The 17,470-nt window shown below is 36.9% G+C and overlaps 1 protein-coding gene across 24 annotated transcripts in view; it reads right to left on the bottom strand.

The window, feature by feature from the left end:
• ZNF438 (zinc finger protein 438) overlaps window positions 1-17,470 on the bottom strand; it is a 191,102-nt gene that overhangs the window by 27,093 nt on the left and 146,539 nt on the right. For 16 of the 24 annotated variants that reach the window (XR_008701505.1, XR_008701498.1, XM_055543992.1 and 13 more), the window contains one exon: window positions 4,118-4,185. Coding sequence is in view for 14 of the 24 variants with exons in the window: in XM_055543992.1 (XP_055399967.1) it covers window positions 4,118-4,185 (68 nt within the window). In the remaining 10 variants the exon portion in view is untranslated. The other 8 variants (XR_008701503.1, XR_008701497.1, XR_008701507.1 and 5 more) reach the window with 4 other exon arrangements.

Genomic DNA, 17,470 nt, shown 5'->3' with positions numbered 1-17,470 from the left:
AAAAGATAGAAAATTGTAACAAAATACATTTGATGAACTTCTAGAGATTCTGTAAATAATATTTTCACACAGAAAGGGATAATATCAACACTATTATAATAGGGGAAAGCTTTTAACATAGTACAAACTATCTGAGTGATATTACAATGTTAAAATTCTTTATCCAAAATCAGGAAACATTTAAATAGAAGGCACTGGAATTTCTAATGAGTTTCATCTAGTTCTCTCCCAGCTTTAATCCATGTCCCTTGACCCCCTAACCCCCATTCTCTGTCTTCTATACTTGTGCTCATGTCCTGAGCAAATGCCACGTCTGGTCATGTTTCCTGACCAGCCTCAAACTTCTGGCTCAATCAACTGTTCTCCAGGTATACCATATTCAGGTCTAGCGCAGCATTTGTCATGCTTTATTCTGTTTGATTATATACATGTCTGCTGTTCTACGAGGATTTTGTGTTTTATAATAGCACAGTCTTCTGTCTGATTTATCTTTGGATTCTTCATAGCATCTGGCATAGTTCCTGGTAAGTACTGTCTTCAGATTGAATCAGATCAGATCAGTCGCTCAGTCGTGTCCGACTCTTTGCGACCCCATGAATTGCAGCATGCCAGGCCTCCCTGTCCATCACCAACTCCTGGAGTTCACTCAGACTCACGTCCATCGAGTCAGTGATGCCATCCAGCCATCTCATCCTCTGTCGTCCCCTTCTCCTCTTGCCCCCAATCCCTCCCAGCATCAGAGTCTTTTCCAATGAGTCAACTCTTCGCATGAGGTGGCCAAAGTACCGGAGTTTCAGCTTTAGCATCATTCCTTCCAAAGAAATCCCAGGGCTGATCTCCTTCAGAATGGACTGACTGGATCTCCTTGCAGTCCAAGGGACTCTCAAGAGTCTTCTCCAACACCACAGTTCAAAAGCATCAATTCTTCAGTGCTCAGCCTTCTTCACAGTCCAACTCTCACATCCATACATGACCACAGGAAAAACCATAGCCTTGACTAGACGAACCCTTTGTTGGCAAAGTAATGTCTCTGCTTTTCAATATGCTATCTAGGTTGGTCATAACTTTCCTTCCAAGGAGTAAGCGTCTTTTAATTTCATGGCTGCAGTCACCATCTGCAGTGATTTTGGAGCCCAGAAAAATAAAGTCTGACACTGTTTCCACTGTTTCCCCATCTATTTCCCAGGAAGTGATGGGACCAGATGCCATGATCTTCGTTTTCTGAATGTTGAGCTTTAAGCCAACTTTTTCACTCTCCACTTTATGTGATCATTAAATCTGCTTCCATTGTAAGAAATTTTGTTAGAAGATAGTAAATGATGCCATGGGTTTTCTTAAGCCCCACAACTCTGCTGTGATGTCCTACTTGAATTTCATACATTAGTGCATGTTGTGTTTGCATCCACACATGCTTACAAGTCTGAAATTCAAAAGTACCATACTTTATAGACAGACATAAATCACTCAGCATTTAATTAATAAATGAAATATGCTCAGCAAACTTCTCATGTTCCATAAGTAATTATATTTGATGAAAGAAATATAAACAAAACCATAATTTAAAAATCTGCAATTTTTCTTTGTTAAACAATATTAATAGCAATCTAGGACATACAGAAAACATTTGATAAATGAGTAAATTCAAGAATAAGTGGGCAATTCTTAGGCCTCATATGTATGATACTATTTTTTCTGACCAATATAATCAGTTTATATTTATTTATTTTAATTAATTATATAATTTCTCATGATACAAATTCTAATTTCTGCCTACTTTGGATTGAAATGGCTTTTCATGCATATGTGCTAGGTCGCTCGGTCATGTCCGATTTTTTGCATCCCCCATGGATTGTAGCCTACCAGGCTCCTCTGTCCATGGGATTCTCCAGGCAAGAATACTGGAGTGGGCTGCCATGCCCTTCTCAAGGTGATCTTCCTGACCCAGGGCTCGAACCTGCATCTTCTGCGGCTCCTGCACTGCAGGCCGATTGTTTATCGCCGAGCCACCGGGGAAGCCTGAAATAGCTTTAAGCATTCATATATTAAATTTAATTCAGGGTCACGCTTGGCCTCTGAAGGCTACAAGGCACCCACCCCAAGCAGGAGGGAGCTCTGCCCATCTCACTGCATCAGCCTTTACAGGCGGAGGGCACTTGGATATTAATAACCACCATTAAGAACAAGAGCCGGCATCATCTCATAAGGGCCTGCTCTACAGCGAGCAATGTCTGGGGTGATTTACATATATTATCTCTTTTCATCTCCACATCACCTAGAGGGTAGGACTTACTATCTTCATTTTATAGATTTATAGATGAGAAAGTTAAGGTCAAGTGATGTACCTGAGGTTATGCAATTCAGGGGCAGACATGATTTTCAAACATCCCACGCTCTTTATAGCTATGACACTACCTTCCACTTTGGCAGAGAATGTTTTCTCCAGTTAAGGATTCTTTAAAGCAAATTCCTTCCATGCACTAACAGTTACACCTTCCACTGTTGTTTCTGTGTAGTTGCTTCAGTCATGTCTGACTCTTTGTGACTCCATGGACTGCAGCCTGCCAGGCTTCTCATCCATGGGATTTCCCAGGCAAGAATACTGGAGTGGGTTGCCACTTCCTTCTCTAGGGGATCTTCCTGACCCAGAGATTGAACCTGCATCTCCTGCATGGTGGATTCCTTACCGCTGAGCCACCAGGGAAGCCCACATCTTCTACAAGCAAAGCCCAATTCTGAATCATTTAAAGGCAGTTTTGTTTTTTTTTTTCTCACACACGTATCAAAACTTCTCTTCTGTCCAGGGAAAGACTTGAATTCCTCTTAAAGATTAGGCTTTGTTTGTTCTGCATGCTGAGGAAAATTAAATTACTCTTTACTCAAAAATGATTATCTGTACCCATAAACTGCTTTTCTAAAAGGTCCAGGAGCTCTTGTTAAGAAATCATGATTTTCATTTAAAAAAATCATATGGAGGGGAATTTGTTTCTTTTACATTTCTTTTTTAAAATGGGTATATAGGAAAAACTAGGTCAAAAATGAATAAGAAAATACCCTCTCTGTATATGTATGTTATGTTTGCACATGTGTGCATGAATATATATGTATATATACTTGTATACATCTTTCTCACTAGAACACATGTCATTCTGCTTCGGTAAAGCCAATACTCTGGGGCTTCCCTGGTGGTCCAATGGTTAAGAATCCACCTGCCAATGTAGGGGACATGAGTTAGATCCCTGGTCTGGGAAGATCACACACACTACAGAGCAACTAAGCCTGTGGGTCACAACTACTGATCCCTTGCCCTAGAGGCCATGCTCCACAACAAGAGAAGCTACCACAATGAGAAGCTCGGCACCACAACTACAGAGTAGCCTCCACTTGCTGCAACTAGAGAAAGCCCACACATAGCAACAAAGACCCAGTGCGGCCATAAATAAATAAATATTTTAAAAATACTTTTTAAAAATACTAAAGTTTTCTTTTTTTAAGCCAATACTATGCAACCTCATTTAACATCTACTAACACCAGTTAGCTGCTGGCTGATGGCCTGGGCTCTGCGAATTTTGTGTGGAATGAGATGACCCTGCTCTCAGAAAAGGGGTTCAGTTCAGTTCAGTCACTCAATCATGTCTGAATCTTTGCAACCCCATTGGACTGCAGCATGCCAGGCTTCCCTGTCCATCACCAACTCCGAGAGCTTACTCAAACTCATGTCCATTGAGTCGGTGATACCATCCAACCATCTCATCCTCTGTCGTCCCCTTTTCCTCCTGCCTTCAATTGTCCCAAGCATCAGGGTCTTTTCCAATGAGTCAGTTTTTGACATCAGGTGGCCAAAGTATTGGAGTTTCAGCTTCAACATAGGTCCTTCCAATGAATATTTAGGACTGGAAATCAGTCTCCAGGAAAGGAGAAGTGTCATTTATAAAGCATGGTTCCATAGACACTCAAGTAATTTACCAAAATAAATAAACTTTCATATACAATTAGAATTTTTGTTCTTAGTTCCAGAAATAAGTCACCCTTTGGGTAGTAGGCAGTGACATTAAACGTATCAATTAAAACTCCTTACAACACACACATTACCATTTTCCCTGGCATAGCTTATCTTACCTTGATCTTTTGGTGGTACTGAAAATGAACTCTGCATGATGATGTCGTTGACTTGAATAACAGCTGTCCTAAAATTAACCAAGACAAGTAATAATTAGGAAAGAACTGAGATGCCATGTGAAAATATACAAAAACATAAATTACAAGCTTTATTTTTTAAATAAAAAGTCTTTATTTATATGAGTAATAAGAAACGGAGTGAACTATTAGGAATTAAAGTTTTATTCCTTTCTCATAGACACAGGATTTTACTGACTGCTCAGGTATGGGCTTGGAGAGGGAGTAATGTGACACATTGAGAGTGAATTGTACCCATCTCCCTGCCCTCATGGTGTCAGGGAAATGTGCAAGTAGGCAAAGCTGAGGTTCCCTAAATACGTCCTGCCTGATAATTATATTTTAGGTTCTATTTAAGAAATAACTAAAATGTTTAACAATGTAGGTAAAGGAAGTATAACTACAATATAATCATTTGATGAAACATAATTCAGTCATTAAAATGCAATTTTGAAGATTATGCAGCAGCATGGTAAATACTGATGATATAATATACTGGATGAACACACCAAATGACCGACACACTAGGATTACAGCTAAAACAAAGGCACAGAAAAATGCATGACAGGAAATATGTTAATATGTATATTTCTTTTGTTTATGTAATTAGAGTTGTTTTCCCTTCCATTTTAGATATTTTCCAAATTATCTAGAATGTGGGTTCCATGTTAATAAGCTATGCAAATGTATATAAAAATAAGACAAAGTCTTTGGAAAAATACAGGTAAATATTTTTTGTATACTTCAAAAACTGCCATGTTTCTAAGTATGATGCCAAAGACAAAGACATTAAGGTAGAGACTGATGAATTTGTTCATTGAAAATTTTAAATGTTTTTAAAGTAGAAAACTAGGTAAAATAAAAGGGCATGACTTCTACTTCCAGCCGAGACTGAATAACAGAGGCCAGATTTTCCCTCCTTCCTGAAACAATCAAGACACAGACAAAATACATGAAATAATATTTCAAAACAGTGAACCTCAAGTCACAAAGATTGACCTTTGAGAGAGAGAAAACATTTGTTTTCTGTCACCCACATTACAGGAAAGGAGAATGTTGACGGAAACATCCAGAGTAATGAGGAAAAGAGCTGGAGAGAGAAGGAAAGAAAGGAACGAAGAGCATCCTTATCAGGTGTTCACTTGTGCACCTATCAGCACATACCATGGAGGAAACCACCTGAGGCCGGGAAAGATCCACAGTGCCCAACACTCACGGAAGAACAGGCATATCACCTGCTCTTACCAGTCAGACTGGAAGATCTCCGAAATCGTGGGACACTGGGTAGAGTATAAAGAAGAATCCTGCTTTAGTAAGGGGGAATAATTGACCCTATACCAAGCATTTCTTTGGTTTTACAAAACATATCTTAAAGAGAGACCAAAAAGGATCAAACTATTTCCAAGTGTCCTAGCTGTGTATTAAGAGCAAAGCTCAAAAATATTTATAGAAAGACAAAAATATCCATCATCCAACAAAGTAAAATTCAGCTGACATGAATTTTGACAGCTGACAAAGAATTATCAAAGAGGTAGGAAAATGCACGTGACAGTGAAAAAAATAACTGATCCTGATCTGACATAGATGTTAGAAATAGCAGACAAGGACATTAAGTGTATAACCTGTATTTCATATGTTCAAAAATTTAAGTATGAACAGGAAAGATATAAAAGATATAAAAATGACCCAAGTAAAGTTTCCAGAGATGTAAATTACAATACATAAAATTAAAAAGTACACTGGATAGGATTATCAGCATATTAGACGTGTTAGAAGAAAAATATTGGAAAACTTGGAGGCATAGAAATTGAGACTGTCCAAAATGAAACTCAGGAAGAAAGGAGTGAAAAGAAAAAAACAAAAACAAACCAGATCATCAGGACAGACCATCATTTGTGCTCTAGGAAAACTTTAAGCCACCTAATAGATCCAGTAACTGGAAAAGAAAGACATGCAAAATCAAAAAAATTATTTTTTAAGGAATAGTGGTAGAAACTTCCAAATTTGAATAAAGCTATAAACATATCTGAAAAGCTAAAAACAAAACCAAAAACAAACCCTAAAGCACAAGAAACATGAAAACTACACCAATGCATATCATGACCAAACTGTCCAAAACTAGTGAAAAAAGGAAAAATTTAAAGTGAGGTGATGCAACTGAGAAGACAAGTGGAGCAGCATGTTTAAAGTACTGAAAGAAAACAAAAATCTGTAATCTAGAATTCTATGTTCATAGAACCTATCTTTCAAAAATAGGAGAGAAACAAAGTCATTTCTGTTCATACAGAAGCTAAAGGAATTCATTATGAGCTCACCCAAACTACAAGGAATGTAAAATGATGTCTTTTAAGCAGAAGGAACAGGATACCTGATTAGAATATAGATCTATACACAGAAAGGAATATTTCAATACTAGAAATGGGAACTTCATGGTAAGCATATAAGGTTTTTGTCTTGATACTCAAATTTCTTTGAAATATAACCCTTTAGATGAGAGAGGTGACACCACTACAGATATCACTGCTATTTAAAAACACCTGGCTATACATTTGATAATTTAAATAAAATGAATAATTATTCTGAAAGACACAAGCTACCAAAGCTCATTCAAAAAGTGAGCCCTGTATTTTCAAAGAAATCGAAGTTTTAGTTAAAATCACCCATCAAAGAACTCTAGGTCCAGAAAGTTTCTTTGGAGAATTCTAACAAATATTTAAGGAAGAGATAATACCAATTATAAGCAAATTCTTTTGGAAAACTGAAAGGAGGGAACTGTAACTACCTAATTCAACGAGCCAGCATTATCCAGACACCAAAATCAGACAAAAAACCATGAGAAGGAAAGAAACCTCCAGACCAAAATCTCTCCTTAACACAAATGCAAAAATTTTAAGATGTTAGCAAATCAAATCCAACAATATGACACACCTTGACCATGTAAGGTTATCCTGGGAATGCACACTTGTTTAATATTCAGAATCAATGTAATTCACTGTATTTGTGAAGTGAAAAAAGGAAAACTGTATGATCATATCAATAGATGCAGAAAACACATGTGACAAAATCCAACATCTATTAAAAAATGATCATTTAGAAAAATAAGAATAGAAGGAAACTTCCTCAACTTGGTACAAGGATATCTATGAAAAATCTACAGCTAGTATCATGCCAAACAGAAAAGAACTGGATGCTTTCCCTCTAAATTTACAAACAAGAGGAGGATATCTACTATTACAACGTTGATTCAATATTGCATTGGAAGTTCCAGCCAGTGCAATAAAGCGAAAATGAATAAAATGCATCCATACTGAAAAACAAGACATAAAACAGTCTTTATTTGCAGATGGAATGATTGTCTATGTAGAAAATTCAATGGAATCTATAAAAATAACTGAGTTCAACATGCTTAAAGAATACAAGACCAATATACAAAAATCAATTACATTTCATATACAAATCAGAAACTGAAACAATAAATCAGAAAATAAAATTTAAAATACTATTTGTAATGACATCACAAATATGAAATAACTAAGGGTAAATCTAACAAAAAGATGTAAAATACTGAAAACTACAAAACAATGATAAGAGAAATTTTTAAAGACCTAAGTGAATGGAGAGATATATACCATGTTCATAGGTCAGAAGAGTCAATATAGTTAAAATGGTAATTCTCTGCAAACAGGTGTTATAGATTCAATATAAGCTTAATAAAACTACCAACAGACATTTTGCAGAAATTCACATGGAAATGCAAAGAACTTAGGATAGCCAAAATCATTTTTAAAAATAAGACAAAAGTGGAAGGAAAATACTACTCTAATTTCAAGATTATTATAAAGCCAAAAGTATGAAGACAGTATAAAGATAAATTCATGTTGATGTTATGGCAAAACCAATACAATATTGTATAGTAATTAGCCTCCAATTAAAATAAATAAATTTATATTAAAAAAAAACAAATAGATCAATGGAACAGAATACAGAGTTCAGAAATAAATCCACACATATATGGCTGACTGATTTTTCATGAAGGTGCAGAGGGAAATCAACACAGGAAAAAGCATCACTTTAACAAATGGTACTTGGACTACTGGACATCCATATGCAAAAAATGACAACACTGTGAGGCATACCTCACACCACATATAAATCCAAAGTGCATCACATATCTGAATGTAAAACCTAAAACTACAAAACTTCTAAAGCACTCTGGTTTTTTATCAAGCAAAGATATCTTATATGGGACATCTAAAGCACAATCCACAGAGTAGCTAACTAATAAGTAGACTCCAAAATTAAAGACTTCTGCTCTTTAAAAAACACTATTAAGAGAAGGAAAAAACAAGTCACAGAGTGGGAGAAAAATGATTGTAAATAATACATATAGAAAGACCTTATATCCAGAATAAAGTACTCTCAAAGCTTAATAATAAGAAAACAAACATGCAATTTAAAAGACAAGCAAAAGATCTAAAGAAATATTTCACCAAAAAAAAAAGATGTGGCTTGCAAATAAGGACATAAAAAGATGCTCAACATCATTAGTTATTAAAGAAATGTATATTAAAACCACAAAGAGATATAATCACAAACCTATTAGAATGGCTAAAAAATTTCTGAAGACTATACCAAGTGCTGACAAGAATGAGGAGGAAGTGGAAGTCTTATACCCTGCTAGTGGTAATGTAAAACGGTACAATTACTTAGAAGAAAGTCAGGCATTTTCTTCATAAGATAAAGATACACCTACCATATGATTCAGCCAATCCCTTCCTACTTATTCAAGAGAAAAAAAGATCACGTTCACAAAGAATGTTCACAGCAGCTTTATTTATAGTAGCCCCAAACCAGAAGCAATCCAAATGTTCAACAACAGGTGAGAGTTTAAACAAACTGTGATATATCCATTCAATGTAACATTCCTTGGCAATGTAAAAGGATAAATTACTGATCTGCACTACAGTACGGATGAATCTGCAAAAACATCATGCTGTATGAAAGAAGACAGATAAAAGAAGGTATATATTTTATGACCTTAGTTTTATAAACTTTTAGAAAATGCATATTATAGTGACAAAAAGCTGATTAATAGTTGCCTGAGTGCAAGGAGACAAGGAGGGTTGGGATGAAGTACCTACTTGGGCATGAGGAACATATATCCACCCATTAGGATGAACAGCATATTCATTATCTTGAATGCGGTGAGAGTGTCACAGGTATTACTTGCATACAGCAAACGGCATCATATTGCACTTTAAATATGTGAAAGTTTTGTATGCCAGTTACATCTTAAAATAGCTGTCAAAAATTAAGGCAAATTTATTGGGAAAAATCAGAAAACTCACAACAGATATACAGTTATACAGTTATTCATTTAACAGTCTTTGAGGTGTGACTATGCAAGGACATGGTAGACAGGGTCCTTGTGCTTGGATCTGGTATAAATAATGAGAAACCTCTCCATAAAACATAAAACTAGCAGACTTCAGAAACATGAAAGAGGACAAACTGGTAATCATCAGAATGTTCAGCCTTATAATTAAATAAATGCAAATTTCAAAAATAAAATGTCTGTCTACAAATTGGCAAAAACAAACAAAATGCATGCTTGGAAAAAGTCTGCAGAGATGTACATGCAAACTGGTAGGTATTTTTGCAAGATGCATCCTAAGCCTTACAGTTCTGCACTCCTTTTGATCCAGACTGTCCTTAGCCTTCAGAAAATCATGATAAATGTGCAGAGCTACATACTACCATCTTCACTATCATCATCCACGTTACCTTTTTAAAATTCTTCAGGGTACCATTTAATATACACACAAAATATAAAGTCCCTAAGTAAATTAGGATCTATCTATCTATCTTTATAATGAAACTATTATAAAGACTGTTTCTTAAGATATTTAAAATTATGAAAAATGCTTACTACACATTTTTGTATGAGAGGGGGGTTGGTTATGGAGTGGTATGGTTCAATTATTTCCCTGAATATTCACATAAGGGAAACTACCAAACAGTGAAAGTGGCTACCTCTGAGTGAGGAATTAAATTGCTATTTAACTTTCCCTTTATTTTTAGTTTTGGCTGAGCTGGGTCTTCACTGCTGGACGTGGGCTCTTTAGCTGCAGTGCCCAGGTTTCCCTAGTTGCAGTGCATGGGCTCGGTAGCTGCCTCATGTGAGCCTAGGTGCCCTGCAGCATGTGGGATCTTAGTTGTCTGACCAGGGATTGAACCTGTGTCCCTGGCACTGGAAAGTGGATTCTTAACCACTAGACCATCAGGGAAGTCCTTTAACTTTCCTTATGCTTATGGATATATTACTAAGTTTCCCCAATGAAAAAATACTATCTCTGAAATTGAAAAAAAAGCAGAACAAAAAGTTTTATTTTAATTGCTCTGGAATGCTATATTAGATAAGGATTGCCATTAAAATACTTTCCCCCCAATAAAATACTATACACCCCCCAATATCATGGTATTTAAAATAGGTAATTCACTAAAATGGAGTCTGTTATCTTCTGCCACATAAGACATGATAGTATTTAATTCTATTATAATTATGAAAAATGAAAAAATTGTGTCATAAATACACCTAATGCTTATTTTAAAAAGCACCTGAATAATCACAATATTGTATCCTCTGATTGGGTTGGAAATAAAAGGTCATTATATAAATGTTCTAGAGGAAAAGATACATTAAAAAGTCACATAAGTTCTATCAGCATTTTTCAAATATTACACAAGCAAAACCAAGGCCATCTTGACTCAGGGTACCATGATACAGCACTAGCAGCCACTGTGTCCTTCATAGTCCAGAGAATCTCTGATCATTATAACCCGGCTTTTCTTACTTGCATGCTGAAAAGTACATTAAGTAGAAAAATTTATCAGAAAGGAACAAAAATTAAAGAACTCAATGAATGAACGCCATCGATTATAGCAAGACAATATAATATGTTTTATAAATCACTCATATGGTTACTTTTCATTTTAGTTAATATGTCATTTTTAAACTGAGTTGATTAAAAATGAAAATTAGGTGAATTGGTTATATGGGAAGTGACAGCTCAATGGTGCTAGAAATGGAAATCTTCCATTTATTCCTGGTTGAGGAAACCTAAGGTACATCATGCCTTCTCTTTGCTATACTGCCTTGACAAGGTTCCTAAAAATACATTTAGAAAGAATCTTACATGAAAAAATCTTATATGAAAAACCTTTGCTCCATGCTCTATAAGCTTATTACTGTTAACCCAGAGTGGGAGTATGTATTTAAAAGTGTGTTCTTGTGTGTGTATTTGGGCACCACTCAGAGCTGCAATGTCAAGTTACTCTAGATTATTAAGGGAACTTAATATTATCTGATTAATTTTACGGAGTTATTTCCAGGGGAACTATTTCCTACAGAATAAACACTGCTATTCAGATAGATGCCATAACATAACAAATTTGGTCAGAAGAACACAAAGCATGAAAAAATTGAACAAGGTGAAAAGTCTTTGGGTGTATAGCCATTGGTTACTTGTAACAGGCTCTTCTTTATATATTAAGATAACACGACTAACCTACCACTGACTAGGCAGCTGTTCTTCTCCCAGGCCTTCCTCCAGTTTTGCTTTTAGTGATCTTGTGGCTCTGGATTTTAAAGCACTGCACAGTGATTGGCCCACAGATTTTAGGTTTGAGGCTAGAGCTAGAGTTGGTGAATTTACAGAAAACACCTTCCCTTCTTCTACACTGAGTGCTTACTACATGCTAGACCTACAAAGTGATACAAACACACACACACACACACACACCCCTCTATCCTCAGGAGAGAATCAGCACTGTCAAAATCTTTCAAGTAAAAAACTGAGGCCCAAAGAAATTAAGTAACTTGCTCAAGGTCATTAGGATGAGCCAGAACCGATTCTCCAGGTGTGTCTGGTTGTTAAACTCATATACACACTCCTATTTTACTGTGTTCAGTCTTCCTTCCCCACCATCTTGCCTCCACTTTTCTCTCTCGTGAACGCCTGTACAAGTGTGTACCAAGTCAATGGAAATAGAGAGAGAAGGTTTGTTGCTGGAAATCAGAATTAAAGGAGAATCAGTGAAAGAAAGAATGGGAACCAAGGAAATGCAAAAAAGTGAGTTAGATAAGCTGGGAAAGGAGTGAACTTGGGAAATGAAAGAACTCAGCGGGAAATGATAGTCATCTTGAAATATCTGAAAGTCATCTCGAAACATCTGAAGAGAAGTGACATGGAAGAAGGATGAGAGGAATCCTATGTAACCTGAGTGCACAGTCCAACCAGGAAGGGAGACCAGTTACAAGGAAACCAATGTCATGTGAACACAAGGCAGCACTTTCCGTGACCACTTATGCTCCACTAGGAAACCACTCCGTAACGTGCTGTATGAAACACTGAACTCCGTCACTGGAAACGCTAAAGGAGAAGCTGGCTCGAAGCTGTTCACCCAGCCCTAACTGTCATCACAGACTTTAGGAATATGGCAGCAAAGGACTCAGAGAGGCTGTATAACCCCAGACATCATCTAAGTGAAAAAGCTGCCTTTTCTTTTTTTTTTCACTGAATTAAGGAAAGGGTCATGACCCAGGGGAGGAAGTGGAAGGAACAGCCTGAAAAAACCTGTGAAGTATTCAGTGCTGCACTTGTCCTTTTACAGACATGGGTATTGTTTGAAAATGTTTAATGCATTTGAGGATGAATTTTCCTACCCTGTTTAATTTCATGGGCACATGAAATTTCACCATTATATTTCACTATTTTAAAAAACTTTTCAAATCGACTTTACTGAGGTATAATTTACATACAGCAGACATATATATCTGTGTAGCAATCAGTCTTTTTTCTGCACTTTATAATGTTTTGATATACTAGGGGCTGGCTGGCTGGACAGAGTGCCCCTTCTGTTCTTGTTTTGTCGCTAAGGTGGGTATGACTCTGTAACCCTACAGACTGTAACCCGCAGGCTCCTCTGTCCATGGCATTTCCCAGGCAAAGAACGGGTTGCCATTTCCTTCTCCAGGGGATCTTCCCGACCCAGGGATCAAACCCACATCTCCTGCATTGGCAGGTGGATTCTTTACCACTGAGTCACCATGGAAGCATGCCACTTCCAGGGCTAGATAATCCTAGACAAACCCTGGGGAGCACACCTTTCAATGCCAAGTCCATATCCCCAACCTCCTCCTTTATGGAACTTCACATGTGAGTCAACATTTTTCCAGGTTTCAGCCACCCCAGGACCAGGCGTTGGACAACTAGGACTATCATGTAGCCTGAAACCACTGAAACTGTTCAAACTAGGCAATCTAAAATGATCTCTTGCTCTACCTTGCCTTTCCCAGGGAGACCACGATAAAGGCACCAGGCCATGCTTGCCCATCCCTCTTCCCTGTTGACCAGCCCTGGAACCTCCCATGTGGCCCTGAATGCCTGGCACACCCCCTCTCTTGGGAACTGTAAGTAATAACTTCTTCTTTCAAAGGCAGTTGGCTCTGTCTGTAACCCTACCATACCCGATGAAAACAAAATCCCAGATATGTTACAAGAAATATAGACATGAACATCAAAAGTCCCCTCATTACCTGAAAGAGTCCCCTTGTGCTCTTTTATGGTCAATCCCCACCTCTCTTCCCTGGCCCCAGGCAACTACTGACACTTTTTGTCACCATGAATTAACTTTGCCTGTTCTAGAATTTTGTATCATTTCATATAAATCAAACAGTATGTTATCATTTTATTATGTGGATCAGTAGATCATTTCTTTCTGTTGCTGAATGGATTCCATCCTATGACCAGAATGCAATTTGTCCATCCATTCACCCATGGCTGAGCATCTGAGTTGTGATCAATTTTTGGCTCTCATGAATAAAATTGCTATAAATATTTGTGTCCAAGTCTTTGTGTAAATAAACATGTTCATATCTCTAGGGTGAAACTGCCTAGCATGAAACTGCTGAGTGGTATAACTACAAGCAACTGCCTGTTTTTTAAAGCAGCTGTACTATATTTCATTGATTTCAAAAAAATAACCTTTTTAAAGCATTGATAGAATTCAAGTTTCTTAAGATTTTTATATAAATAAGAGGACCCAGTATCTTAAAGCTCAATTTTATCAAAATAATATAATCTTGAAGTGAAGTTGCTCAGTCGTGTCCAACTCTTTGTGACCCCATGGACTGTAGCCCACCGGGTTCTTCTGTCCATGGGAGTTACAAGGCAAGAATACTGGAATGGATTGCTATTTCCTTCTCCAGGGGATTTTCCCATCCCACAGATTGAAACCTGGGTCTCCGGCATTGCAGGCAGACACTTTACTGTCTGAGCCACCGGTACCCAAATTCTGACTAATTTGCTCAGTTATAACCAAATGCTTATTCCTATCTCAATCTGTCTTACTTACGGAACAAATAATTTTAAGAAACAAATATTATAAAATTCTCAAACTGGTGGAAAAGAATTAGAACAGGTGAAAGAAAATCTACAGCATAAATTCTGACCCACTTTGAAAATTAACTGCTTATATTAATATTTCATTAATATCTTTGACAATCGTCCTCCGCCCAAATGGTTGCACACTGCTAGCAAGTTCAATAAAACAGTGCCTCTTTAAATTCAGATATTTCTGAATGTCAGCCAGTAAATGCTTTACAGAGTCATCCTGGGGGACTAGTTTGTTTAAGACCCTCTGAGGCAACTTTTCTACCGAGAATTGGGGAAAGTCTGGCAGTCACCCAATTTCCCCTGATTTTAGACCTGTTGCTTCGGTGATCTTACCAGATACTCACTGAAGCTTCCCAACAAAAACCCTAAAAGACAAGACTGACCTTTAGTTTTCAGGACCCCATTCTAGTCCCGTCTCAGCTGTGCAATGCATTCAAAAGTTGTAGAAAGATCCACGAACAGAGTAGGGAGATGTATATTTTTAACCAAAATGTCTTACCATGTGACCCTGAACAAGTCACTGAATCTTTTTGTCTGTTTCAGTTTCCTTATGTTAGAAAGGGAGAGCTCATATTACTTAACCCATTTGGCTGATGAAAGGATTAAACTAGAATACTATGTGTTGATAATACTTGGTTAAAAAAAGAACTATTTAAAAAACAAGGTATTACTTATGGTAGTCAAGGTCTGCAGGATTCTTCCAAAAGGAAAAAAAAAAAAAAAGGTTACTATTATCTCTGGCATTTCCAAGAAAAACAAAGGAATATACTAGAACAGACTTTGAAATACAAGTCATATCATTTTCCATGGTAAGATCTAATAATTTACCCTCATAAAGTTGGAGCACACATAGGTATCTGTGCTCTTTCACATGTGCGCCACACGTGACCAGACCAGGCAGGTTACAGTATTTAGGAGGGCATTCTTCTACCTTAATAAAAACATACCAGGATAGTATGTTCTAGCCTTAGATCTTTTTTTTCTCCCTTCAACAGATTTTCTATAAAATTACTTCAACTCCTGAGATCTAACCACACCTATAAATTTGTATTTCTAGTTTCCAAATTCCACGGTGAAATGTTCTCAGCTTACTATTATACACAGCTCCACTTGGCTACCTGCAAACTAAACGCAGTTCCTGCTTCCAAAACTAAATTTTTTAAAATTCACTGAGGTGTAATTAAATGACGAACAAAATTGTATGTGCTGAATGTGTACAATGTGATGACACAGGCAGACTTTGTGAAATGGTTACCATAGTCAGGTAATTGGCCATCACCTCACAAAGTTACTTTTTTCACCTCGCTGTGGTAAGAATACTTAAGTTGTGGTAAGAACACTTAAGGTTTACTCTCTTGGCAGATTTCAAGAACACGACACAGTATTACTAGCTGCAGTCACCATGCTGTACATTAGATCCCCAGGATTTATTCATCTTATCTTCCCCAGAAATAAGCACTTTGAATTCTTAGAGATGACTGTTCTGGTATTTATACCTCCATTCTGTCAATAACATGCTTATAATCTTACTTCTTGACTGTTCAGTGTTAGGCAGTATCTACTGGTGCCCCACCGTGAAAGATGAAGATTTATCTCTATTTCTATCCTCAATCAACAACATGCTTGCTCAATAATTTTCCTGAGCATAGAATTCCAAGTTGAAATTTCCACTGTCTTCTGGTTTCCAATGTTGCTGTTAAGAAACCTGAAGCTATTTGTGATCCTTTATATGCAATCTTTTTTTTTTTTTTTTCTCTCTATGGAAACAAAGTTTAGAAATTTCACAGTGAAGTGTCTTAGTCTACTTTCAACCATTTGCCAAGTGGCTCGTGGGCCTTTTCAATCTTGAAACTCTAGATCCTGGGATATTTTCCTCAATTATTTTTCTGAGACTTCCTAATATATTTTTCTCTGTTCTTTTCCCCTTGAACTCTTCTTATTCAGATGTTTACCCTCCCTGGACTGTTAAAGCTCTTTTCCCTTTTTTACATGTTTTACTTCTTTTATTTTTGCTCTTTCTGGAAAAATTCCTTAACTTTATCTTTTAGTGCTTTAATTGAGTTCCACTGGACATCTTCACCCAGTCGTCTGTGAAGGGTCTTTTTCATGCAGATCTAATGATTATCATGTTTTCCCCAGGTTTCAAGTCCACCAGTGGCTTCTTGTTTTCCACGAGATACAGCCAGACCTCTTCAGTCCAGCACGAAGGTTTCACACACTAGCCTGTGTGGCTGTCACCACTACGTTTGTTAAGAGCTGCATCTCAACAGTCACGTTATAGGCCGGCTCTTAGTCGCCTCCACAGTTCTTCATGGAATCACCTTCTTGCCCCAGCCTTGCTACATAATTCCTACTCACTTCCTCCGCAATGTCTACCTGGCCAATTCAAGACATTTCTATTGATCTGTCCATTATCCTCCAACACATTTTGACTGGCTCTCTTAGGAAGTAGCATCTGTTTAACTCTGTCCATATTCCCTTTAAATTTGCAAGTTTTATGACATCAGGGACAAAAATTCCATATTTATCTTTGTATTTCCAGAACCTAGAAGTGACTGGCTTGTAATAAGGTTTAACAAATGATTATTGGATAAATAAATGTCAAGAATCCTGTAAAAATAAGACTGCTAAAAATTATTTAACAATATTTGCATGGTCCCATCAAGTACTTTTCATACCACTTGAATCTTTTATTTTCAACAGATGGGCTTCTAAAATTCGGAGTTATTTTTAAAATGAATAGTGATTTTTGAAATCTGAAGTAATATCTTATTAATTTTGCCACTACTATACTTTTCCATAACTTAGAGTGACAGATAAATTATTAGGTTAATTTTTT

The sequence above is a fragment of the Bubalus kerabau genome, chromosome 13 (genome assembly GCF_029407905.1).
Source record: "Bubalus kerabau isolate K-KA32 ecotype Philippines breed swamp buffalo chromosome 13, PCC_UOA_SB_1v2, whole genome shotgun sequence".
NCBI lineage: Eukaryota > Metazoa > Chordata > Mammalia > Artiodactyla > Bovidae > Bubalus > Bubalus kerabau.
The sequence above is the reverse complement of the archived record's forward strand: the minus strand, read 5'-3'. Positions and strand labels throughout refer to the sequence as shown.